The sequence below is a fragment of the Grammomys surdaster genome, unplaced genomic scaffold, assembly GCF_004785775.1.
Source record: "Grammomys surdaster isolate TR1022 unplaced genomic scaffold, NIH_TR_1.0 170, whole genome shotgun sequence".
Classification (NCBI taxonomy): domain Eukaryota; kingdom Metazoa; phylum Chordata; class Mammalia; order Rodentia; family Muridae; genus Grammomys; species Grammomys surdaster.
Genome location: NW_021604618.1, coordinates 24,250,583 through 24,276,440, shown reverse-complemented (window position 1 = coordinate 24,276,440; position 25,858 = coordinate 24,250,583). Strand labels below are relative to the sequence as shown.

Genomic DNA, 25,858 nt, shown 5'->3' with positions numbered 1-25,858 from the left:
TGTGTGTGTGTGTGTGTGTGTGTGTGTGTGTGCGTGCGTGTGCGTGTGTATTTGATGCCAGAGAACAAATTTGTGGTTACTTCTTCTTCCACTTGTACAGGGTTTCCAGAGATGAAATTCTGATGTTAGGCTGGGACTGCTGAGCAGTACACATCTTCCCCTGCTAAGCCATCCTGCTGGTCTCTTTTCTAGTTGGACTTTTTGTTTTGTTGTTTTGAGGCAGGGTCTCTATATAGCCCTGGCTGTCCTGGAACTTACTCTGTAGACCAGGCTGGCCTCGAACTCACAGAGATCCACCTGCCTCTGCCTCCTGAGTGCTGGCCTGACTTTTAGTAACTTTTTAATCTTATCTTTAGTTTACAAGTTTTAATTAAATTATAATTACATCATTCCTCCCTTCCACCCCTACCATATAATCTCCACTCCCTCCCAAATCCACAGGGTCTCCTCTTCTTTAACCATTATTGTTACATACAAATACAAATGAATAAACATATTAAAAAAAAAAACCCTACAGAGTCAGTTCAGTGCTGCCTGCTCATGTTTCTAGGGTTGACCACTTAGTGCTGGGTAGTTACCAGGGTGACCATCCCTGGGGAACACTATTTCTCCCATTCACAGCAGTTGTTAACTGCCTATAGTTCTTTATCTAGGGGTGGCATCCCATGAGATTGCTCCCATCTGCATTAGGATATTAATTATTACTGTTCAGGTCTTTTTAAAAATTCTCATATATTACCTGATCACAGTCTCTTCTACCTCCCCTCTCCCCCAGATCCACCCCCTACTACCATGCCTCCCCTCAGAAAAGAGCAGGCCTCCCAGGGACATCAACCAAACACAGCATAACAAGCTATAATGAGACTAGGCACATACCATCACATCAAGGCTAGACAAGGCAACACAGTAGGAATAAAAAGGTCCCACAGATAGGCAAGAGTCAGGGCAGCACCGCCTCCCACTGGTAGGATTCCCTTATGAACACCAAGCTACCTGGCCATAACATATATGCAGAGGACCTAGGTCAGACCTGTATAGACTCCAAGTCCCAGTCAGTTGATTTTTTGGGTAGTGTTTTAGTGATGTGTCCCTGATCCCGCTAGTTCCTCCGATCCTTTCTCCTGGTTCTCCACTGGACAACCCGAGTTCCACATGTTTGGCTGTGGATCTCTGCATCTGCTTTCATCAGTTGCTGGTTGAAGTCTCACTGGTTGCTTTGAGGACAATCTTTCTAGCCTCTGGTCACAGAGGCAGCAGGACAAACTAAAGGTGGAAAGTTTTATGGCTGGGTTGGTGTTCCTATCCCTCCACTTGAAGCCTTGCCTTGTTTGTTGTTCAGGTCTTGTTTAGGCAGTCATGTGGTTAAGATTTCATGGGTGTGGCTCCCTGATATAGCTACAATCTCAGAACAGACTTCCTGGTTCTCGGACTTTTACAGTCTTTCTGTTCCCTCTTGAGAGATATTTCCTGAGCTTCAAATGCAGTTGCATTATGGATGTCTCCATTGTGGCTGCATTTCGTTCTCTGCATTTGAACAGCTGTGACTTTCTGTAATGGTCTCCTGCTACACACAGAAGCTTCTTTTGATGATGGATGATAGCTAAACTCATCTGTGGGTATAAGGATAAGTATTTAGAGTGCAATTAGGAATTAGTGTTTTAGGGACTTAGTAGGTTTTTCTCTTAGGTTTGTGACCTCTCCAGTTCCAGGTAACTGGCTAGGTTTACAGTACTCAGGCATGAATTCTCTCCTGTTGAGCAACCCTTCAGTATATTAGAAAGCTGTTGGTAAACGCCAAGATATGTGTTATGATCTACCCCAGTGTAGATCTGCTGCTGGTCTAGTGATGGCTGTGGTTCATAGGTTTTACAGCTGGGTAAGACTACCCAATGCTACTCTTCCTTAATAGCTTGTATAGAGCAGCTCCTAGGAGAACAAATTCTCAGAGAAGCTTCCAGATCAGTTCCAGCTGCATCATTCCAAGTTCTGTCTGAAGTGTATCATGTCTTCAGCAATGAAAGACAACCAGGGCCACAGCAACAGCTTATATTGTTTTGTGTCTCTTGGAGTCCATTACCCAACATCTTGAGATGGGGTTTCTCAGGCATGATATTGGAGTTTCTGTTAGGTAGTCAATGGTTCTTTCAGGAAGCATTATTGCCCCAAGTAGTGTAAGTTCTAACAATTTCTGCCTCTGTCTCTATCTCTCTATCTCTTTGCATGTGTAGATACACATACATCTATGTGGTGGTTTGAATGAGAATGGCCCCCATAGGCTCACAGACTTGAATGCTTGGTCACCATAGAGTGTAAAAACTAGAAGGTGTGGCTCTATTGGAGGAGGTATGTTAGGAGGGCAGACTTTGAGGTTTCAAAAACCCCAATCAGGCCCTGTGTCTGTCGGTCTGAAGTGTACTTGGTAATCCTTAACCCTCCTCCCCAGTTTTAGGTCACCCCACCGCCCATTTTCCCATTTCTGCATTTTATCTTTATTCTATCCTTTCCATGCTGGCTGCTTCTATTTGAACGTAAGCTCTAGAACAGACCTTGTCTGTCTTATTTACATATCTCACTACTCCAACTAATGCTAAGGATGCAAAAGACTTTCAGCCTCTGCAGAATAAGCTGGCTCTATAGTAAACAACCCACTAGTCTTCTAGTCCAGTTTAACCTAAAATAAGTAACATTTATTCAAATTTCAATGTCAAGATGTAAATGCTTTTTTTTGTTTGGTTTGGTTTTTTCGAGACAGGGTTTCTCTGTGTAGTTCTGGCTGTCCTGGAACTCACTCTGTAGACCAGGCTGGCCTCGAACTCAGAAATCTGTCTTTAACCCCAAGTGCTGGGATTAAAGGCATGTGCCACCACTGCCCGGCATAAATGCTTATATTCATGTAATTTTATATATAATCAAAACTCTGAAACAAGTTTAACCTTTAATTTATTAGAACCCAGAAAGTGATGATTTTTTTTAAAAGTGAAGTTCCCATCAAATTAAACACTTAATTCAGGGCAAAAATATATTAAAACAAAATGAAAAAAAAATCCCTAAATCTTAAGGCAGAAGTAAAACACTGTAAACAGAACAAAATAGCATGTCTAGTATAGACTGTAGAATGTCACAATTTAAAGAGATCCACATAGTATTTTATAGCACTAAAATGTTAATACAGTCAGAAATATTATCAATTGGTCCAAGATTCCTCAATATATAAAATGTCTAGGCTGCTAATTGAAGTTTTTGCTGTATAAAGATAGGTACCATAAAAATCAAGTGACTGTTTTTATGACAGTGGAACCAGCAGGCATCTTTATGGTTTTGTCTGTACCATTCTACAGTATCAAGTATGGAGTATCACTAGGCATTCGTAGGCTCAGCTCCCCTTGCTAATGCCCGTGGTTGTGCACCACTCTCCTTTGACTGCATCTTAATGTGAATCGTATTTTTTACTGCAGGCCTAACTTTACCAACAACAAAAGCATGAACTGTTTAGTTTCTTGGTGTGTGTGTATATGCACGTGCAGTTACATGTGTGCACATGTAGGCCATGAGTATATGTGGAGGCCAGAGGGTCAACCTATTTGTGTATGTGTGTGTTCCTCAGGAACAATTGTCCCTTATTGACACCTAGAACTTGCTAATTAGACCAGGATGGCTGTTCAGTGAGCCTCAGGGACATACCTGTTTCTGTTTCCTCAGCAGATGTGATACATGCCCAGTTGTTTATAATCTGATATAGTAGAAAAACAAATTTTAATAAAGTATTCCATCATTTCCTGGACATTAAATAACTTTGGACTGAACTGTAAGAATTTCAGATCTCAGCAGGTGAACAACTTCTGTTAGTATTTGGATTAGAGCCTTAGTGTGGGGACTTTTCATGTTTACTTACTTGTTTGCTGTTTTTCAGTGTTGGAATCAAACTCAGGCCTCATACATCTGAGCTACAGTCACTCTCCAGTATTTCATGTTTATGTGTAATTAATAGCAGCCCTTCTTTAAAAAATGGGAATCACAGCCTTGGGATTAACAGCCTTACATTTTCCCCTTATGATCAACACCTTTAATGTTTAGGGAACACAAAAAATTAAAAGTGCTTGAAATCAGTAAACAAGGATTAGCTAGCTTATATATCCTAATGAATAATGTCAAAAGACACAATGCACTGAAAATAATTCTGTAAGTCTAGCAAATGAGCATGATGGGTTCTTAACTAACATTAATTACAAATACTCATTTTTATTACAAAGTTTTCAGCTATTTCAGTAAAATAGCTGTGGACTTCACTGTACTTCTATTCATCTGTTCATTAATAAAAACCTGTTAAAATTCCTTACTTAGTAGTTCTGGAAAAGTCTAATCAAATACAATCATTAAAACTACCAGAAAAGCTTTGCTGTACTGACTGTAGACTCATTTCAAAGTGGATTTCGTCTCTCTCAGGATCTGACACTTAGCTGGTATATTCACCAGCTTGAACTCTGAAAATATAAAGAATTTTAGCCAGTGCTGACCAGAGTTAAACAGTTCTGGTATTACTTGAAAAATAAAAATACATTGTCAACCATGCATTCCACAACTTCAAGAACCAAGTAAGGAACAACTGATAAATATGGTTATGATGACCTAGGCTTTCATCAGGCCTCAGCCCAATCACACCAGCGCCCATGGAAGATAAACGGAGTAGGAGGTCATTCTGTACATTTGCCCATTGTGTGGCCTCCCCACTTGTGTGTAACTATTCTAGCATAACTTCTTCAAGAATGTTAAATGAGGGGTAGTAGAGGACACCTATGGGGCAACAAAAATGTATTAGTGTAGACTTTTCAGCTGAGTACCTTCTCATTGTGGTTATACTATGCGCAGCATATAACCTGTACAACCATTTGTTCCTGTTTGTCTCTTTGTGAAAAAAATTAGGCTCAATAAAATGTGAAATTTACATTAGTTTGCTTTAAAATGCAAAAATTAACTGTTTTTGGCCTGGCTGTGTCATAACCAAAAAAAGTATCTGCTTTGATAATATAATATGAAAAAGTTCATATATGTACATTGGTACATCCCTTCATTAAAGTTTCCTTAAACCTATCTCAATGTATCTTTACAACTGATACAACCGATCTTTACAATAAAAGTCAAAACTGACAAGTAGAGATGATCTGCTGCACAGCACTTTGGGTTTCGGGAATCCCTCAGACTTAAAGGACATCACTGAAGCGTTGTTTGCCGTAGTCTGCAGGATCCATCTGAAGCTCTCGTTCTTCATCATCTGCAAGCAAAATAGTATGTATCAAGAATAGAGTTCTAAAGCTGCTGCAGAAAGCCAGCTCCAAAGTGTCTCTAGTTTTTCATATTTACAGCAATCTTTTCTCACTATGCCTTATTTGTTATCTTAAACAGTGCTCTGTGTTTTAGCTGTATGGCTTACATGTAAAAAGTCTATCATTACTTTGCAAGATTTAATTTTAACAAATATTTTGAGCTGGGCATAGTGGCTCACACCTGTAATCCCAGCTCTAGGGAGCTGGAGGCAAAAGGATTAGAAGTTCAAGACCAGCCTGGACCACATAGAAAACTTGAGGTCAATCTGGGCTACACGAAATCCCATCTCAAAGAAACAAACAACTATCTCCAATCTAAAAACAGAACAAGAACCATCTCTGACAGGTATAGGGAAATGGACAAATTTTGAACAGACAGAGCTAGAAAAACGTTAGGAAATCACAGCACTGAAGAGCTAGTGCTGTGCATTATCTTAAAAACCAGCATCTTAGCTGGTTTTACTGGAGTTTTATGTGCCTGTGAGGTCAAAGTTTAAGGTCATTCTTATCTCTACAGTTTTAAAACAGCCTAAGCTATAGGTGACACTCTCAAAACACCACCATCATCGTTTCAAACTGTAAAGGTAATCTATACTCGTCCTGAAAAAAAAAAAAAAACCAGAAACTAAGAGAGGAGAATATAAGTTCTTCCCAATCCCAATATGTAACATTTCCATGAAGTTCTCTACAAATAGCTAACCTGTAACTTTCTAAACAGAGCACACTAACCAAAACTTGGAGCTTTCTTCACTAAAAAAGAAATTACAGCTGTTAGACCACCAGAGCCCTTTGAGCGCGCTGTAGGAAACGACTCTAGTGAGTGCCTTGCAGTTTGACTTCTCTGGCTGCAGTCTCCTCTGTCAGCTGCCATTTTGTAGGTTCTGAATAACCATCCTCCCCTCACCCCTAAATTTTGATATACAACTGCTTGAAATAATTAAAATTATATTAGAATAAGAATGAAGGGGGAAGGTGCTGGAGAGATGGCTCAGTGGTTAAGAGCACCAGCTTCTCTTCTGGAGGACTCGGTTCAATCCCCAGCACCCACATAGCAGCTCACAACTATCTGTAATTCCAGTTCCAGAGGATCGGACATCCTCACACAGACACAGATGCAGGCAAAACACTAATACACATGAAACAAAAAATAAGTAAAAATTTAAAAAAAGAATGAAAGGAGGTTTAATTAAGTGTTAGCGTTGTTAAAAAAAAAAAAGAGTCAGCGTTGTGCAATGCTTCCTTTTGTTACTTATTTCTTAGTACTGCCCATAATTTACTGAATAACATACTGAAAATGAAAAGCACGGAGGCTCCATGGGAATGCTTTTGTATGTACAACTGGAAACTTGAAAATCATACACTGGACTATTATAAATTAAGAACCATCTTTGAATCTTAATCATATTGAATTAAAATTTTTTATTAATTCTTGGAGAATTTCATACAATTTATGAATGCAGACCATATTGACTCCTACTCCCACACCGAGATCCAAGCTGCCCTGCAACAGCATGTTTGTGAGACAATTTCACCATGTAACTCAGGGTTGAACTCACAATCCTCCTATTTTACCCTTCCATGTGCTATTTTGGTCTTTCAAAAATGTCCAAACAAGCCAACTTTCTTTTTCTTTCCAACAACTTTCCTGCTAAAATCATAGAAATTCTTGTTTTGAATTCAGGCAACCATTTTGTATAATATTCTGAAAACTGATCACTTCTTTTTCTGGAGAGGGTGCTAGGGACTGAACCCTGACTGCATACTTGTCAAGTCTTGTCCCACTGGGCTCCACTCTCAGCCAGTTTACACCTGTTAGCTCATTGGCTTTGCATCTGGTTTTGTGGTGCTATGAATAAACCCAGGGCTCTTACCACCTGTTCACTGAGCCACATCATTCGATTTCTTTTACTTATTATTTTGATATAGCATCTCACTAAAAGTTGCCTAGGCTGGTCTTGAACTTGTAATCCTTGTACTTGGCCTACAGGATAGCTGGGATTAGAGGTTTGTGCCACTAGGCCTTGTGTGATGATCAGATATTTCTAAGGTAAAATGTACCCCGGACCTATTACAATATTTGTAAAACCTGAAGTTACACTATATTCACATTTGTGTTTTGTAATCATGACAATCATTTTCTTATAAAAAAACAAAACAAACAGACAAACAAATACCTCACCAAAAACCACACTTAAAAAACAAAAAACAAAAAACAAACAAACAAAAAATCCCCCAAACCCCAAAACCTTTGCTTTTAAAGGGGCACTCTCTGGAGAACATGAGTTATGAAGCTTCAATTTATGCCCATGAGCACATCTTTTAAGACATTAGCAGTAAGCAACAACAATCACTATGGAACAATGGAACATTCTGAGAAATTCAACACAAAATTTACTGCAGGAAAAATGTTATTACTTTGTGAATTTCTGTATGAATAAATACAAAGACAGAATGAGATGAAAACAAAGGTTCTAGGAATAGGAAACACTGAAATCTGTTCCTGGATCAAATACTCACACACAAGCTAGTACATTTGGACCTACACTGAGCCTTCTCAGTACAAGAACAACTGTCCTACCTCAAAGAGAAATGATGAAACTGCAGTTTCTAGTTGCAAAGTCCTCTATAAATATAAGGGAAGTCTGGCAACCTTTATCTACATTCTTTACAGTGCACATACATGTGTGGTTATGTGTTCATGTAGCTAAAGACTGATCTCAGAAGCTGCACATGCTGGATAAGCGCTCTACCACTGAGCTAGACAGCCCCAGTCTTATATTAGCACAATTTTAATACAACGCCAATATATTGTTTTAAAGAATTCCATAGGACTTTTGGAATATGGCATTGAGTATCTTTTAAACTAACTATAGTCTGTTTTCAGTGTAGTTACTCTACCCAGATTTCAAGGTTCTATCAACAACTTCATTATACTTAACTATAAACCTATACAATTACTTGACAGAATATAACTGACACTCTGACGATAAATACAGAAACTGAGTGTTTAATTTCTACAGAAAGTAGCAGAGCCTGCAGTCAGCTAGCCATGAGGAAACGGCCAAAGAAATAGAACCAGAAAGATAAGCATAATTTGTGACATCAGTGCTAAGCTTGTTAACGTAAGAAAGGACTAGCAAAATAAATAAATAAATAAATAAATAAATAAATAAATAAATAAAATTTAAAAAGAACTAACAACTAAAGAATTCCTAAGACAGCAAGGCTCCCAAAGTCACAAATCACCCACAGGGCACAGGATACTATCCTTCAAAGGAGGCAATCCAGAGAAAAAATTCTAAAGTTTCCTTTACTTATTATTTGAATGACATGGTCTGTTTTAAGTGCGGACTGATACTAAATCATGTAGTCAACATTATTTCTGTTAGATAAGTACATATATTTCGACTTTAGTTGTGAGAATTATAGCACAAACCTTAGTATTTACAAGCTCACAGTGTCAGCAAGTGAAGGAGAGACAATTCCAATCCAGGCTTTTCAGCATTGGAATGCAGGCTGAGCTTCAGTTTGCAGACAGTGGCTAATGTTTATTAATACTTAGCAAATAAATTGGGAACTTCTTTGATTTTAAATAGTAAAGGAAACTTACAAATTTCTACCATCTTTTTAAAAAAGATTTTTAATTTGGGACTGGAGAGATGGCTCAGGTAAGAGCATGTGCTCTTCTAGAGGACCTGAGTTCAGTTCCCAGCACCCACAATTATCTGTAACTCTAGTTCCAAGGGAAGGGGGCAGAGACAGACAGGCAGACAGACAGACAGAAAATTAAAATTAACAAATCTTTATTTAAAAAGTTTTAAAGTTTTTATGTATATGAGTGTTTTGTCTGTGTACCATCCACATGGGCTGGAGGCCAAAAGAGGGTGTTGGATTCCCAGGAACTACAGTTACAGATAGTTAGGAACTACCATGTATATACTGGGCATCAAACCTAGATCCTCAAGAACAGCTGAGCCATCTTTCCAGTCCCAAGTTTTTAACCTTCTTCTTACAGTAAAAATGAACTAAAAGATATGTTGTTTATCTTGTTTCCAGTTTTATTCTTTTCAAATTTTTATATTAATGCAAATAAATTATTTTCTTCAGAATACTCTATGAGTTTGAAATAAAACTGAGTTATTATTATCAACACAGGAAAAAGAGGCCTTATTTAATTCTATGAGCAAACACTGGAGGTAACAGTGCTAAGTCCAAAATCACTTGCGTGCACAGAGAACAGAGTAAGGTTGGAATGCTCCCTATTGGCCAAAGCTACCACTTCACAATCCTCATAAAGTGTATTTAACTAACAGAATCTTAGTCTTTAGCTAGAGTCTCTAACCCTGTATATCACACACCTCCAAAAATTGCTTCCACAATCAGCAGAGCAGAGCAGAGCAGAGCAGAGCAGAGCAGAGCAGAGCAGAGCAGAGCAGAGCAGAGCAGAGCAGAGCAGAGCCTGTGCTTACAGCTTTATTAATGTTTGAGGTTCTTCCTTCCCCCTTTCTTTCTCTCAAGGTTTTGCTGCTAATGAGATGGTTTAGCAGTGACAGCACTGGCTGCTCTTCTAGAAGACCCAAGTTCAGTTCCTTGCCCCTACATGGTAACTCCAGTTCCCAAAAATATAACACTACTTTTGTCTTCTGGCATCAGACACACATGCATTCAAAAGATACATTAAATATTAGGAAAATATTGTAAAGGAAAAGAAAAGTTGTGGCTCTGTAGTTTGGAATAGCCTAGCGCTCCCTCTGTTGTCTATCTCAGCTTCCTGGGTGCTGGGATGATGTATGGAGGTCAGCATGCCTAGCCACACTTCAGGGTTGTTTCTCTGTTTGTTTGTCTTTATTATTGGTCATAAGGTTCCAACCGTGGAAAAAAATCATTTTTTCTTTCCTGAGTTTGAGGGTAGATGTGCCCCAGGCATTTTGAAGTCAAGATTGTATTTTCCTATAGTATTTAAGTTATACATAACAATTCCACTGAAATTTCTAGATGAAAACCTGCACACAGACTTTCTTTTAAGTCTAACTAAAATATGTGGCTTTGTCGTCATCCCCACCCCTACTTCTCAGTTCTAAAATCTGCTTGGGCTATGAGAGCATTGTAATTATGTGAGCACAGTGACAAAATGATTTCAACTCTGTCAACTTTGACCCTGCAATAACCCCTTGAATCTAACTTGTTAAGTTAGGGCTAAATCTACCTCCCCACTTTTTGGACAGTTAATAATGGGTATAAAAAAATCTTACAAGTATGTCTGAAATGATTTTAGGTCTTTTAAATACTCCTGTTAAAGTCAGTATATCCAATCTATTCCCCTTTACTGGGCCTGCTGTCCCTGTTTATTTCTGTTCTGGGATGAGTATCTTTGTAGTGGTCCACTTCCTGACACTATTACTAATGGATACCAAAATAGATAAACATTAAAGAACAACTCTCAACCCAAGCAAGATTTACTTGCAAATACAGAAGTAAAAATTTAGACATGGGGATGTACCTTAGTCACTGGCATGCTCACCCATCACATGTGAGGCTCTGGGTTTCTTCCTCAGCACCACATAAAACTGGATGTGATGGCATATGTTTGTAATTCCAGCACTTGGAAGGTGAAGGCAGGAGGATCCAGAGTCCAAGGTTGCCTTTAGCTATGTACCAAGTGAGAGGCTAGACTAGGCTACTACAGATCCTAAGGGGGAAAAATTAAAAACTAATCCTTCCCCCATTTCACTGAAAATCCTAAGGCTCTCATATCTTATATTCCTTAGAACCAATGAATTTATCCTTTGTTTGGCAAAAGGAAAAGCAATGTGGTAATGAGAAATGGCTATGGGAAGGATACAAGAAAAGGGGAGATGTCACTGACGATAAACCACTCATTGTCTATAAACCCATACAAATATCAAATGAAATTCTGTAATTAAAAATCATCTGGCTTAAGATAGGCAAAATGTAAGGATTATTAATTCTTAAAATAAACTACTCTAAAAAAACCCCTCAAAATTATCTAATGATAGAGATCCTTAGTGCAGGGAGGGGAGACTCTTCAAAGTGCAAGCAAACAAGCTGTGAGGAGAGCTAAAGAGCATTCACCACACTCAGGGTAAGAATAGAAGTCAATGGAAAAGCAAGCATTAATAGTTAATAGCACTGTTTGGGTCCTGAGTACAAATACTATGGAAGAGTGGACACAAAAAAGACATGAATTAAATACAAGGTAAAATAAATGAAAATTCCTGCTCTCTGAGAGCTCACAATCTAACTAGTGATGTGATAAACATGAATGAAATGGCTATAAAGTATTACAGATAATGGCGAACAAATATAATTCAATAAATCATAAAAGCAGTGAGAAAAGGAAAATTTATGAGAAAAATGGTATCTTTACAGAACTCCCAGTATATTAATCTCTTCATCAATAACTATATTTATCCCTAAACTAGGGTGGACCACAAAGTGATGCCTAGGAAGTGCAACTGTTGGTTTTCCCTTTTATCCTGACTATCTAGTATTCAAGAGCAGTTATATTATTCTCTAAGTTTTAAAAAAACATAACTCTTATCCTGAACTTCAGTAAATTTTTAATAACTATAAAAAGAAATAAGAAATCAAACCAGTTATAGCAGAAAACTTATGTATTGCACTACAAAAATATTACATTTTCTCTAATATCATAGGTAACTTTTATAAAGATTCTATAAATACTACTGAACACAAGCAGGCAAAAAAGAAACCCAAAGCCCCACTATAGCAGAGCACTGTGGTCTGAGGTGTGCACACAGTTAACATTCTGAGCTTTTACCAAGTTAAAAGCTCAGAAGCAACAGTTAACAAGAAAAAAAATGTGTTGAATCTGTGTATTAAACATGAAGACAAATCTTATAAACCCTTCATGAAATATAAATGTTTAGGTTCTCAGAGCATTCAGTCTTCTGTTCCACCAGCAGCAGAGTAAATTTCTGTTCATTATGGAGACCATAGTTCACTTGTGGCTTTGCTTTAACAAAAAGGCTGTCAAGCCAACATCTACACATACTTGTAGTAGTAAGTGTTTTCCATTGAGATTAGAAAAGGATGTTTCCTGAAAGTATTTGCCTTAAGTAATGCCTACATTCATTTCAAACCATTTAATTCTTAAAATTTTGAGGACTCAGCATTTCATATTATCATGCCAATAAAATATATATATATATATATATATATATATATATATATATATATATATAAAATATGATAATCTAAAAATGGGGAAAAACGTCAAATTATTCATAGATAACTTATGCTATCATTAAATAGTTCTCCAAGCTGAAAAATTACACAGAACCTCTTGAATTAAGACTAAGATACTACTATGATTACAAGTGGGGAAAATTCTACACAAATTCAACCAGAAACCTAAGAGGTGAGTTTCACGGTCACAGCATGGAAGCCAGGCCACGCTCACCTTGGACGTCTTCCTCTCCACCATCACCATCTTCTTCCTCATTGTAAGCCAGCTCAGCCTGCTTGTCTGCCTCATACTCACCTACGTTACCATCATCCCCATTATAATCCGCCAGTTTAGAGCCATGCTGCGGATCAACAGGGGATTCATTTTCATCAAAGAACCGGCCTGTGAAGTAGGTAGAGGATTAATTCAAGAGTAAAGAGCAGAAGAGAAGGGACCTATACTGAAGACAGACGAGAAAGTAGGCAAGGGAAACCCAGCAACTTTCAGGGTACTGGTTACAAAAGAACACATTTTATGAAGGTTACATAAGACAAAAGTAACTAAGAATGAAGACTCAAAATACCTTTTAAAAGAGTAGTTTATTGATCATACTACAAGAGAGTAGTGGGCTGAGCAGCAACTCCATCCCTGCTTGTACCCCCAAACAAAACACATTCAAAAATTTCTCTTTGTGTTCAGTGTTTCCTGTTAGGATCTAATGTTTTCTGCCAGCCATGGTAATACACTTTAATCCCAGCACTTGGGAGGCAGAGGCAGGTGGATTTTTGAGTTTGAGGCCAGCCTGGTCTACAGAGTGAGCTCCAGGACAGTAAGGGCTACACAGAAAGTTAAAAAAAAAAAAAGTTACTGCTGTCTGTCTTTATATTGAGACAAAGTATTCTTACTACTGTGTAGCTCAGGCTGGTCTCCCCAATGCTGGTGACTTGAAAGCTTTCGTAAAGAAAAGATTCCATGTTTACAATTCTTTTTCTACTGACCTACATTTAATGTAAGTACTGGTTGAAAGTGACACTTTAAAGAAGCGGATACATCACTGTATTACTATATACAATATACACTTAAAATGTGTAACCATATGAAATATCACTCATGAATAATTTGAAAATTATTTTTAAAGTAATCAGTGAGTTCTATGCAAACTAACACCATCTGAAGGCTACTTCAAATTCTTTTAGTAATACTGGCTCGCTATAGCCATAAGCTTCTAGGGAGGCATTAGCAGACACTACAAATCAGAAGCCCTACTAGTGTTTGCCTTGAAAAAATCCTAGCTTATTGTTCCTGCTTCCTAGTTCATGTTTATCAAATGTTAATGGAAGCTTAAAGAAGTTAGTCTATGTCAAACCATTATATACTTTCATAACAATAAAAGAAATCAAGAAGGGTGATAAACCTAAGACCTAACATAAAAAGGTGTTCAATTCCTGCACATTAAAAGCAAAAAAGGGGCCAGTGAAGTGGCTCAGCAGGGAATGGTGAGTTTATCTCTCTGACACATAGATTCTAAATTGTGAAAGTAAACACGTTAGGTGCACTAAGATCTAATTCACAAACCTTCATAGCTATTGTGAGCTGAGAATAAGGCTTAGTGATAGATCACTTGTCTAGAATACGTTAGGCTATGTGCTCAATTCCTAGAACTATGGCAAACCAATAAAAAACGCTGCAAAACTACTTTAACATTAAATTTAACCAGAATTAAGTATTAAGGGCAGGAGAGTAAAAGTGCTGGTAAAAGCTGGTAAAAGTGCTTGCTGCAAAAGTCTGCTGATCTGAGTTCCATCTGGGAACCCAAGGTAAGGGTGAAAGGAGAAGATTCCCATAATTACCCTCTGATCTCTGCAATTCTCACCATGGCACTTGACAGGGTTTCCCTTGGAGCCTTGGCTGTGCTGTCCTGAAACTCTTTGTGTAAACCAGACTGGCCACAAACTCTCAGAGATCTGCCTGTCTCTGCCGCTCTGAGTGCTGGGATTAAAGGTGTGCATTACCACACCCAGCTATGATCTTGTTAATTTTTTTCTTCTAACTACATTCCAAATAGGTGAATGAATATTTGGGATTGAAGCTAAAGGTTAAGCCTACTTATTTATTTGGAGATTACAATGTATAGGAATGTCAGACTTTCATTAAATTTGGCAAATTATGTTTTATTGTGCTATGACTAAGCTTTATTCCCAGCTCACAATAGTTGTGAATGTTTGTGTATCTATACGGTCATAAAATGTTGTCAAATCTTTTGCAGAGATAGAGAGCTTTATGACCTGTGGCCATATCCACCTAACATAGAGTTGTGGATCTACAAGATCTTTTAAAATTGGAAATGATTACCAATTTTTTTGGGGGAAGGAGGTTATGTTTTTTTCAAAACAGGTTTCTTTGTGCAGTCCTGGCTATCCTTGAACATACTGTGTAGACCAGGCTAGCCTCAAACTAACAGAGATAACTTGTCTCTGCTTTTCAAGTGTTAGGATTAAAGGAATGTGCACCACCACCCAGTAATTCCCAATATTCATTACATTTATTTAGTGTGTGTTCACATATCTGCTTCAGTATGTATGTGTTGGTCAAAGACCCTCTCTCCCCCTACCATGTGCCTTTTAGGGATGGAATTCAGGTCCTCAGTAAATTCTCCTCATTTCTATTTGGGAATCATAACACTCTTTTTCTTTTCTGCGTGCGTGCGTGCGTGCGTGTATGTGCAGATGTGTCTTGGTACCCACAGAGCACATAGGAGGGGGAATCTTCTGGAGCTAGAATTATAGGCAGTTGTAAGCCACCTAAAGTGGGGATTGTAAACCAAATTCAGATTCTCTTCAAAGTGGATATGTACTCTTAATCGTTGAGACATGTCTCCCCCACCCCCTTTAAAAAGATTTGTTTGTTTAATGTGTGTATTTGTGATGTGTGTGTGTCTGTATATGTGTGTGGTGTGTGTGATGTGTGCCCGATGCCTGCAGAGGTCAGATGTTGGATTCTTCAGAGCTGGAGGTATAGGTGGCTGTGAGTTGCCCAATATGGGCACTGGGAAACAAACTCAAGTCTTCTGCAAAAATGTAGGCACTCTTAGCTTCAGAGCTCATCTCTGGCCATCCCCAACCCTCCCCCCCCCACCTCCACTTTAAGATAAAAGAATCCTCTTATTGAATCTGGAGTTCTTCATTTCAGTTAGGCTGTTCCACTAGTGAGCCCCTCTACCCTACTGATTAACTAACACACACACACACACAAACACACGCACACACGCACACACACAGATTCATTTATTTTCTTGAGACAGGGTATTACTTTGTAGCTCTGCGTGGTCTAGAGCTCATTTGTAAATCAGACTGGCCGGGAACTCAGAGATCCAACTGTCTGTGCCTCTGGAGTTTTAGATTAAAGGTATGTAGTGCCTTATAATTTTTAAGTATAAGAGAATACAAAAAGTTTAGGATTTAGAATCTTGAAACAAAACATATAAAATGAAGATATTAATTATACATTAAATATGATTATGTGTTAATAAATAATTTCATTGTTTATCTAAATAAATAAAATTAAAATACTGATAGGACAACTTTATCAGTGCTTAACAAATGCTTGCTAGGCTGGAAAACAAAAGGTAAGACACTCTGGCACTACTGAAGTTACTACTGTAGCAGAGAAGACAGAAAGTAAACAAATTACAGAACAATATGACAAGCTATATATACTAATGAAAGTATGCTCTACGGCTTGCAGTAGTATGAGAAGAGAAAGTGACATGGACAAGACAATGTAAGCATGGGTTAGGGCTCTACCAATTTGGTTGACCATACAGTGGCATTTCAAAATATGGTAGGAGCTTGCTAAAAACAGAATAAACACATATTAAAGAGTATTTCCACTTCCAAATAACAGTCTTGGGTTTATGAGCTGGGTGGTAGAGCACATGCCTAGTATGTACATGCTCTGAACTCTGTTCCCAGTACCTGAGCAGCAGTCTCAAACTTTAATATGTATGTAAAGAAGGTGTAGGTCAAAGCCTGCAATCCTCATAAGCATCTGACCAGAGACGTGGAAGCTTTACCCTACTGGCTAGATTTTACAGTGCAGGAAAGTGCTATGTACACTACTGGAGGAGGCAAATCACCACCAGTCCCATCCAGCTGTGAGTCCTGAGAGCTACCATGAGGAATGGTCTGGCAAGAGAAGCCCACGGGAGGAGCAGTGTCATCAACATCATGGAAGTAACCATTTTCTGATCGAATGTGAGGTCTGCTCCACAAAATGAAACCCATATCTGGCACTATTACTGGGGCCAAGAACCTGTGGCTGCAGAGGTCATAGGCCCTACAGGAAAAACATTCTCCTAAATAGACATAGTATTGAACCAACTCCCAGTGCTTATCTTTATATAGGTAGATGAATCCGTCTCTCAGTCCTCAGCAGTGAAATTTTCTATCATAGAAGATTATGATGAACATTGATACTCACAATTGGTCAAGGCACAGAGAATAAGACTGCAGGATGTCTAACCCTAAATAGGACATGTATATCAGATCTCCTCATCCTCTCAAAGCTCTGGGATCATTGTGGGAGATGCAGAAGAAGGAATAGAAGAGGAGGTGGAGGATGACTGGAAGGACACAGTGTCTTATTAATTCAACAGGGCAGCTATATATAAACATATTAACTCAAAGCAGCTGTAGACAGCAGAAACAAATCCCAACATGGAGAATGGAGGCAGGCACCAAGTCCCACCCTAGCTAAGGAACTATTGGCAATTGATAACTGCTGGGAAAGGGAGAGGTCAGGCTTTTGGTTGGTTGGTTTTGTTTTTCCTTTTATGGTTTTTCGAGACAGAGCTTCTCTGTGTAGCCGTGGCTATCCTCAAACTCAGAGATCTACCTGATTCTACCTCTCTAGTGCTGAGTCCAAAAGTGTGTACCACCACTGCCTGGCAGAAGTCAGTTTTCTTTAAGATTGTAATTCTTTAGAAAGTAAATCACACTGAAGTGAAAAGTCACACAAAGAAGAATACACAGGCAACATGAGAGACAACACTGGGTGACTAGGGAAGGGCATGAGTCTGAAGATTTGGGGCAGGGGATCAATGATCAAAACACATTGCAGAAAATTCTCAAATACTGAATTTTTTTAACTTATGCATTTATTTATTTAAACAGGGTCTCACTGTGTAGCCTTATTTATTTATTTATTTATTTATTTAAGGAAACAGGGTCTTATTGTGTAGCTTTGGAAGGCCTTGAACTCACTTTGAAAACTAGGCTGGCCTTGAAATCACAGAGATCACCCTATCTATGTCTGTCTTCCAAGTGCTGGGATTAAAGGCATGTGCCACTATCCCTGGTCAAAACAAAACAAAACCTTGAAGTGAGATAATTTAATGTTCGACAGTTTGACAGCTAGCTAGGAAAGGTGAAATTCAACTGAGAAAATGCTTCCATTAGATAAAAGTGATTTACTTGGAAAGACCCAGTCCACTGTGGACAGTGCCATTTGTGGGCAAGTGGTCCTGGGATGTATGAGAAAGGAGGCTTTGTGAGCAAGCCAGAGGGAACAAGGCAGAAAGCAGCATGCCTCCATGGTCTCTGCTCTAGTTCCTGTTCTGACTTCCCTTCATGAAGGACTTGTAAGCTGTTTCCTACTCTAGTTGCTTTTGATAACCATGTTTCATCACAAAAAGGTAACTGTTGCTAACAATTTCCAAGGTAAAATGCAATTTGTTAAGAATGGGGAAATAGGGCTGGAGAGATGGCTCAGTGGTTAAGAGCACTGACTGCTCTTCCTGAGGTCCTGAGTTCAATTCCCAGCAACCACATGGTGGCTCACAACCATCTGTAATGGGATCTGATCCCCTCTTCTGGTATGTCTGAAGACAGCTACAGTGTACTCATATACATGAAATAAATAAAATCTTAAAAAACAAACTACTCCTCCTAACCCCAAACAGTTCTACCAACTAAGGACTAGGTAGTCAAATAGAAGAATGGGGAAATAAATGGACATAGGGTTAGAGAAAAAGTGAATCATTATAAACTTAAAAGGGGGAGAAAAAAGGAAAATCATCCAAGTATGACAATGCATAGCTGTAATACAACCCAGCACTGAGGAAGAGGAGGGAGGGGGAAGGAGAATCAGAAGTTCAAGGGCCTGTCAGCTAGTAAGGAGTTCTAATCCAGCTTGGGGAAGAGATTTTGTCTCAAAACAAAACAAACACAAACAAAAAACATTCTAGGGCAATAAGAAGATGGTTCAGGGGGTAAAGGATCTTACTACCACATCTGACAATTCAATCCTTTGAAGAAGAGAACTTGCTTTGCAAAGTCATCCTCCAACCCTTATATACAAACTGTGGCACACGATATGCATACATATACACATTAAATAAAAAAATGTAAACATGTTTTCAAATGTTGCATTTTGTGGCTCATGCTTATAATTCGAATACTCAGGAGGCTTAGGGACTGATTTGTGTTCAGGTTAATCAAAACTACACGGCAAGAATATCTCCAACATCAACAATGAGCAGCTGAAATGTCTCAGGGGTTAAGATCACTTGATACTCTTGGAGAAGACCTGGGTTCTGTTGCCAGCATCTAACCTGGCAACTTAAAATGCCTATAAGTAGTTTCAGGGGATCTAACAGCCTGTCCTGGAGTCCACGGGTAGTTACATTTACATGTTACATATACATATATTCAAGTATACATGCACACATAAAATAAATGAATCCTTAAAAACTAAAAAAAACCTAGAAGACAAAACAGAAAAACAAAACAAATCTCCAAAACAAACAACAACAACAACAACAAAATGAAGAAGCGAATTTCTCCAAACAAAGGCATAAAAACCTGCATCAAATTCAGCAAAGCAGCAAAAGACAAAACAGACACATAAAACCAGTACTGGTTCTAAGTGCTACAACTGAAGAATCTGAAAATTAATAATAATATAAGCAGAATAAGATAGTAAGGAATAATTTAAACAGAAGTTTGTATACAAGCACTGCTGAAAGAAATTAAAGATGATGTAACTAAATGAAAGGCATGATTACTGTAAAGATGGCAATATTCTCAGATGGGATCTACAGCCAATGCAATTCCTAACCTAACTGCTTGGGGCTAGGAATACAGTTCACCAGGTAAAGTGCTTGTTGCACAAGCACAAGAACCCAAAGTGATCCCTTGAACCCACATTAAAAAGAAACAGAAAAACTGGGCAAGGAGACACATTCACAGACGATGCTGGGAAGTGGGGATAGGGCCTGGGGCTAGTTAACTGTCATCCAGTTGTGCCACATGAATAAGCTCCAGGTTCAGTGAAGAGACCTGGTGTCACAAAGTAAGGGAGAGTAATTACAGAAGACATCAACCTCTGCCCTCTACACACATGTGCACAAACAGACATGTGTATACACATATACTCCCCAACACACACACACACACACACACACACACACACACACACACACACAGTGAGATAAGATAACTAACTGCCTTTAGAGCACAACAGATCCTTCAAAAACAACCTCACAGAATTACAATGCATTGTGAATAGCTAAAATAACTTGAGGAACAAAAACACAGCTGCATGATTCTCAAGTCACAGTCTCTAAATTATTTTGATGGATGATGATAATCAGAACAGTCTGATCTTGACATTAAGGACAGACATGTATATCACAGAACATAATTCAGAATTCAGAATTAAATCTATACATTGGTGGTCAATCGATTTTTGGTAAGAATGTTAAGATTATTCAGTGGGAGTCTTCCCCCCATCTCCTTTTGTGGTGCTATGGTTTGAAATTAGAGGGGTAGTAAGAAAGAAGCCCACAGAACTGAGAAAAATGCTGTATGGTGGTGGCTCATGCCTTTTTTATCCCAGCACTCAGGAGGCAGACAAAAGTGTATCTCTCAGTTCAAGGCCAGCCTGGTCTGCAGAATAAGTTCTAGCAGGACAGTGAGGACTATATAAAGAAACCCTGTCTCGGGAGCTAGAGAGATGGCTCAGTGGTTAAGAACACTGACTGCTCTTCCAGAGGTCCTGGGTTCAATTCCCAACAACCACATGGTGGTTCACAACGTCTGTAATGAAATCTAATGCCCTCTTCTGGTGTGTCTGAAGACAGTGTGGTGACATATGCCTTTAATCCTGGCACTTGGGAGGCAGAGGCAGGTGGATCTCTGAATTTGAGACCAACCTAGAGAGTTTCAGGATAGCCAGGGCTATACAGAGAAGCTCTGTCTTGAAAAAAACAACAAAAAAAGTTGAAAACAAATCTATATCTATATCTATATCTATCCTGTGTCAACACACACACACACACACACACACACACACACATACACACACACACACACACACACACACACACACACGGAGGGAGGGAGGGAGGAAAGGGGAGTGGAACTTTAGACAGTGGGTCTAGCATCCAATACACACAGAAAATAATAGATACAGTATCCCCAATATATAAGAAACTCTTACAACTTAACAACAACAACATCCAATTTTAAAACTGGGCTAACAACTTTTTAAAAGGACATTTCTCCCAGAGTACATCCAAATAGAACACCAAAAGGAGCTTAGTTTTTAGAGACACAAATCAAAACCAAAAGGACTGAAGCCTAGGACGCCAGTGCAAGGCCTGGGTCTGATCCCCAGCACTGAAAAACAAAGAAAATGAGAAACAAAATACCTCATCACATCCAGTAGGTTGGCAGCACAAAGAGAAAAGGCCAGCAGATGGGAAAATGAGTGTTGCTGAAGGTGTGGAGAAAAAAAAAAGGCAGTGCCTCAATGTAGTCCAGGCTGGCCTCAAACTCACTATGGAAGCTGAGATTACAAATATGTCTGTTTTTATGTAGTGCTGGTAATCAAAGACAGGCCAGGGATTACTGCATGCTAGGCAAGCATTCTACCAACTGAGTCATATCCCCCACCTTGGAACTCTTCCATATTCCCGGGAGGAATGTATTAATAAAATGGTGCAGCTGTTATGGAAAACAGCCTGGCAGTTTCTCAAAAAGCTAAACATAGAATTATTATATGACTCAGCAATTCCACATCTAGGTACATATCCAGAAAGCTTTAGACAGGTGTTAGCAAGAAATCTGTACATGAATCTTCATGGCAGTACTCCTTATAATACTCAAAAAGTAGAAATAAGTCAAGTGCCCATGAATAGTTGAATAAACAAATGAATCCATACACTGATTATTAGCTAGCTTATAAAGGAATAAAACAGTAATACATTCTATACCACTGAAGAGCTGAAGCCTGCTAAGAAGCCTGGCACTACAGGGCAGCTTGAACCCTGACTCCTCTGGCCTTTACTCCTCATACAAGTACCACCACATTTGGTTTAAGGCCACATATTTTATGATTCTACTTATTGAAACATCTGTAAGAGCAGATTGCTGGTTGCCAGGGCTCTAAGGAGAGAACAGAGAAATGACAATTGAATGGGTTCAGGGTTCTTCCAGCTGCCCTTCCAGAGGACGAGAATTCAATTCCCAGCACCCACATGGTGGCTCCCAACTGTCTATCACTCTAGTTCCAGGAAATCCAGAGTCCACTTCTTGCCTCTCTGGGAACTTGCACATGTTTCACTCCCGAAATACACATAAATTTAAAAAAGTAAAGAAAATACATAAATAAACAAAGCCCCCTACCAGGAAAGGTACTACAGTAGGATAAACATTTTTAAAGTCATTTATTAAAGACTAATCTCTGAATTTTTCTAAAAGATCTGATGTAAGTATGTAGATCAATCTATAAAAATTTCAGGGTAAATGATTAAAAAAAAAATCAATATACATATTACATACCAGGAAATCATTAAAGTAAAATTCCTCATATAAAAAAAAAACGTAGGTAGGGGCAGTGGTGGCGCATGCCTCTAATCCCAGCACTTGGGAGGCAGAGGCAGGTGGATTTCTGAGTTCGAGGCCAGCCTGGTCTACAGAGTGAGCTCCAGGACAGCCAGGGCTACACAGAGAAACCCTGTCTCAAGAAACCAAACCAAACCAAACCAAACCAAACCAAACCAAACCAAACCAAACCAAACCAAACCAAACGAAAACAAGGCTATCAACAGGGCAAGAGACTGAACCCTGGGCCTTGTACATGGCTAGAAGTGTGCTATCACTGAGCTTTACCTCCAAACCCCACTAATATACCCTGAAGGAGCTCATATTCTAAATATCCTATAAGATAAAAATTAATGTGGCCAGCTCATAGGGCAACAGATAACATTAACCATATGCAGTGACTGCACTGAGAACTGCTCTAAAGACATATGAGCTGCAAAGCTGGCCAAGCATTTGACTCAGTAACTTCATTCTTTGAACTACACTTGAATTTAAAGTAGGAGGAATAAATAATCAGGAAAAAATCATGTCAATTAAAATGAAAAAATAAAATAATCTAAATAGTAAGGGTAAAAAGCACAATGGAATATAGATATTAAATATGTGCATGTGGACTGGCCAGATATCTCAGTGGGTAAATGTATGGTCAAATATGAAGGCCCAAGCTCAAAACCCAGGATTCCTGTAAACGCCAGACACATAACCCTGGCAACTATATTCCTATGGGTAGATGGGAGACAGAGACAGGAAAGTTCTAAGAAGTTCAAAAGCCAGCTAGCCTGGCAAATACTGCGGAGAACAACAAATGAGCACCTGTCCTAAACAAGGTAATACGGAGAGCCAGAGTGAAAGTGAGGCACACCTCCAGCTGTCATCTGGCCACTTAAGCATTGTGGCACAGGGGCCTACATTCACACACACAGATGCATACAAAGAATGTATGTATTTTGTGTGCATATGTATGTGTGTGTATTTCAATGACAAATACAAAACTATTGGAGAGATGGCTCAGCGTTAAGATGACCTCTTTTCCAGAGGACCTAGGTTCGATTCTTAGTACCAACATGGTGGCTTACAACTGCCTATAACTCCTGTTCCATGGATTTGACATCCTCTTCTGGCCTTCACAAACACCAGGCACATAGGTAGTACAAAGACATACATGCAGACAAAACACCCATACACATAAAATAAAATCAAAAGATATGTAAGAGAGCTGGTATAATAGTACATGCCGTTAATACCAACACTTAAGAAGCTGACATGGAGCCGGGCAGTGGTGGCGCACGCCTTTAATCCCAGCACTTGGGAGGCAGAGGCAGGTGGATTTCTGAGTTCGAGGCCAGCCTGGTCTACAAAGGGAGTTCCAGGACAGCCAGGGTTATATAAAGAAACCCTGTCCCCTCCCACGCCCCCAAAAAAGGAAGCTGAAATGGGCAAAGACTACAAGTTCTAGGTCATCCTGGACTATATATAGCAAGACCATGCTCCCATCACCCTACAAAGGGCATATAACAAATAATGTCAATTGAAATGAATTTAAAAACAGTACTTTGGGGGGCTGGAGAGACGTTCAGTGGTTGAGAGCACTTGCTACTCTTGCAGAGAGCAAGATTCCGCTCTCAGTAGTCAAACAGTGACTCACAACTACCTGTAACTCCGGTTTCAGGAGGCCCAACACTGTCTCCTGGCCTCCAAAGGCATTGAATGTACATGATACATATACATACATATAGGCAAAACACATAATTTTTCTTTAAAAGAAAGTATACATGCACTGATTTCAGTTCTTCATATTTATTAATGATACATGGAAGATAATTTAAGGCTCAGAAGGGGTCCTTCCAAAATAACGTATAGAGAGTAATTTCCCAGCATTATTTACAGACATTCTTTACCTACAAATTAATCTATGTATACTAAAATATAAATGGATGCTAGCAAAGAATTCTGTGGAATCAATGAGATTAAAAACTCTAGGTGACAAACTAAAAGCTTTATTATTATATATATAAACACTGTGTGCACACATGTGCCTGAGTGCATGTGTGATGTTGCGTACGCATGTGGAGGTCAAAGGAAAGTTAGCAAAAGCCAATTGTCTCTCTCTCTTCTTTTTTTAACTGTGTTGGTCCTGGGGATCAAACTAGGAACATCACTGTCAGCAAGCACCTTTCCTCACTGAGCCATCTTACCAGCCCTATACTAGTATTTTTTTCTTTTTTTTTTTTTTAAACTTCTTTTTTTTTTTTTAAAGATTTATTTATTTCATTTATATGAGTACACTGTAGCTGTCTTCAGACACACCAGAAGAGGGCATCAAATCTCATTACAGATGGTTGTGAGCCACCATGTGGTTGCTGGGATTTGAACTCAGGACCTCTGGAAGAGCAGTCAGTGCTCTTAACCACTGAGCCATCTCTCCAGCCCCAGTATTTTTTTCTTTTTCCTTCCTCTTTTTTTTTTTTAAAGATACTGCATGTATCCTAAACTCAACATGTACCAAGGATGACCTTGAACTCCTACTCCTGCTTCTACCTCCTAAAGGCTGAGATTACAAGTGTGTACTACCACTTCTAGTTTACATGGGGCTAGGAATAAAGTCCAGGGCTTCATGCATGACAGGCAAGCACTCTATCCTCAGACACCCCTCCCACCACCCACCCCCCCGCCCCCGACCCCGTTTGTTGGAGACAAGGTTTCACTATGCTGTCCAGGCTAGTCTTGACTCATTAACCCTGGCTGGCTTCAAATTTGTGATCCTCCTGTCTCAGCCTTCAAAGTACCAAGGACTGACTATAGATGTGAGCCACTAGGACCAATTCATTTAAATCTCTTGTTTAATACTGTCCCCTGTCCTTGTTGAGAGAAAAGTTTTTCAGTCTGTGATGGTTATTGCCAACTTGATAAGACCTACACTCACTGAAGAAACTAGCTTCTGGCACATCAGCGGAAGAGCATCCAGATTAGGCTAATTTAAATTGCAAGATCCATTCTTGCTGAGATCCCAGACTGAATAAGAGACAGTGAGCTGAGCACACGCAGTACTATGTCATACCTGAGGAGGCACTGTGGGCAGCTGCCTCAAACTCCGGCTGACATACCTTCCCCTACTAGATGGGCTGTACCGTGATCCAAAGTAAACACACCCTTCCTTAAATTGTTTTCCTCAGGTGTTTTGTTACAGCAATGAAACAAATAACTAGCACACAAGCCAATTCCACAGTGGAACTTTAGGAAAAAAAATTCTCAACATATTTAAAAATTAACTACATTCTTACAAATAAAACATTATTTATGTAGCATTTTAATCAAGCTGCACAAATATGCTTTAAAATATCATGGAAGGAAAGACAATGTCCAAATTATATATTCATATATACATACATATAAGTAACTGTTAGAAAATATAAGTATTTGAATAAATGAAATATGCTGTCAAA

The 25,858-nt window shown here is 39.0% G+C and overlaps 1 protein-coding gene across 1 annotated transcript in view; it reads right to left on the bottom strand.

Annotated features, from left to right (window-relative positions):
• Positions 1-2,958: 2,958 nt before the first annotated feature.
• The window catches only part of Casc4 (cancer susceptibility 4), a 65,577-nt gene continuing 42,677 nt past the window's right edge, over positions 2,959-25,858 (bottom strand). The window contains exons 9-10 of the mRNA XM_028767108.1: positions 12,766-12,933; positions 2,959-5,269 (exon numbers count right to left, since the gene is read on the bottom strand). Coding sequence (XP_028622941.1) covers positions 5,199-5,269; positions 12,766-12,933 — 239 coding nt within the window. The 3' untranslated portion in view covers positions 2,959-5,198. The remainder of the gene's footprint in view (positions 5,270-12,765; positions 12,934-25,858) is intronic.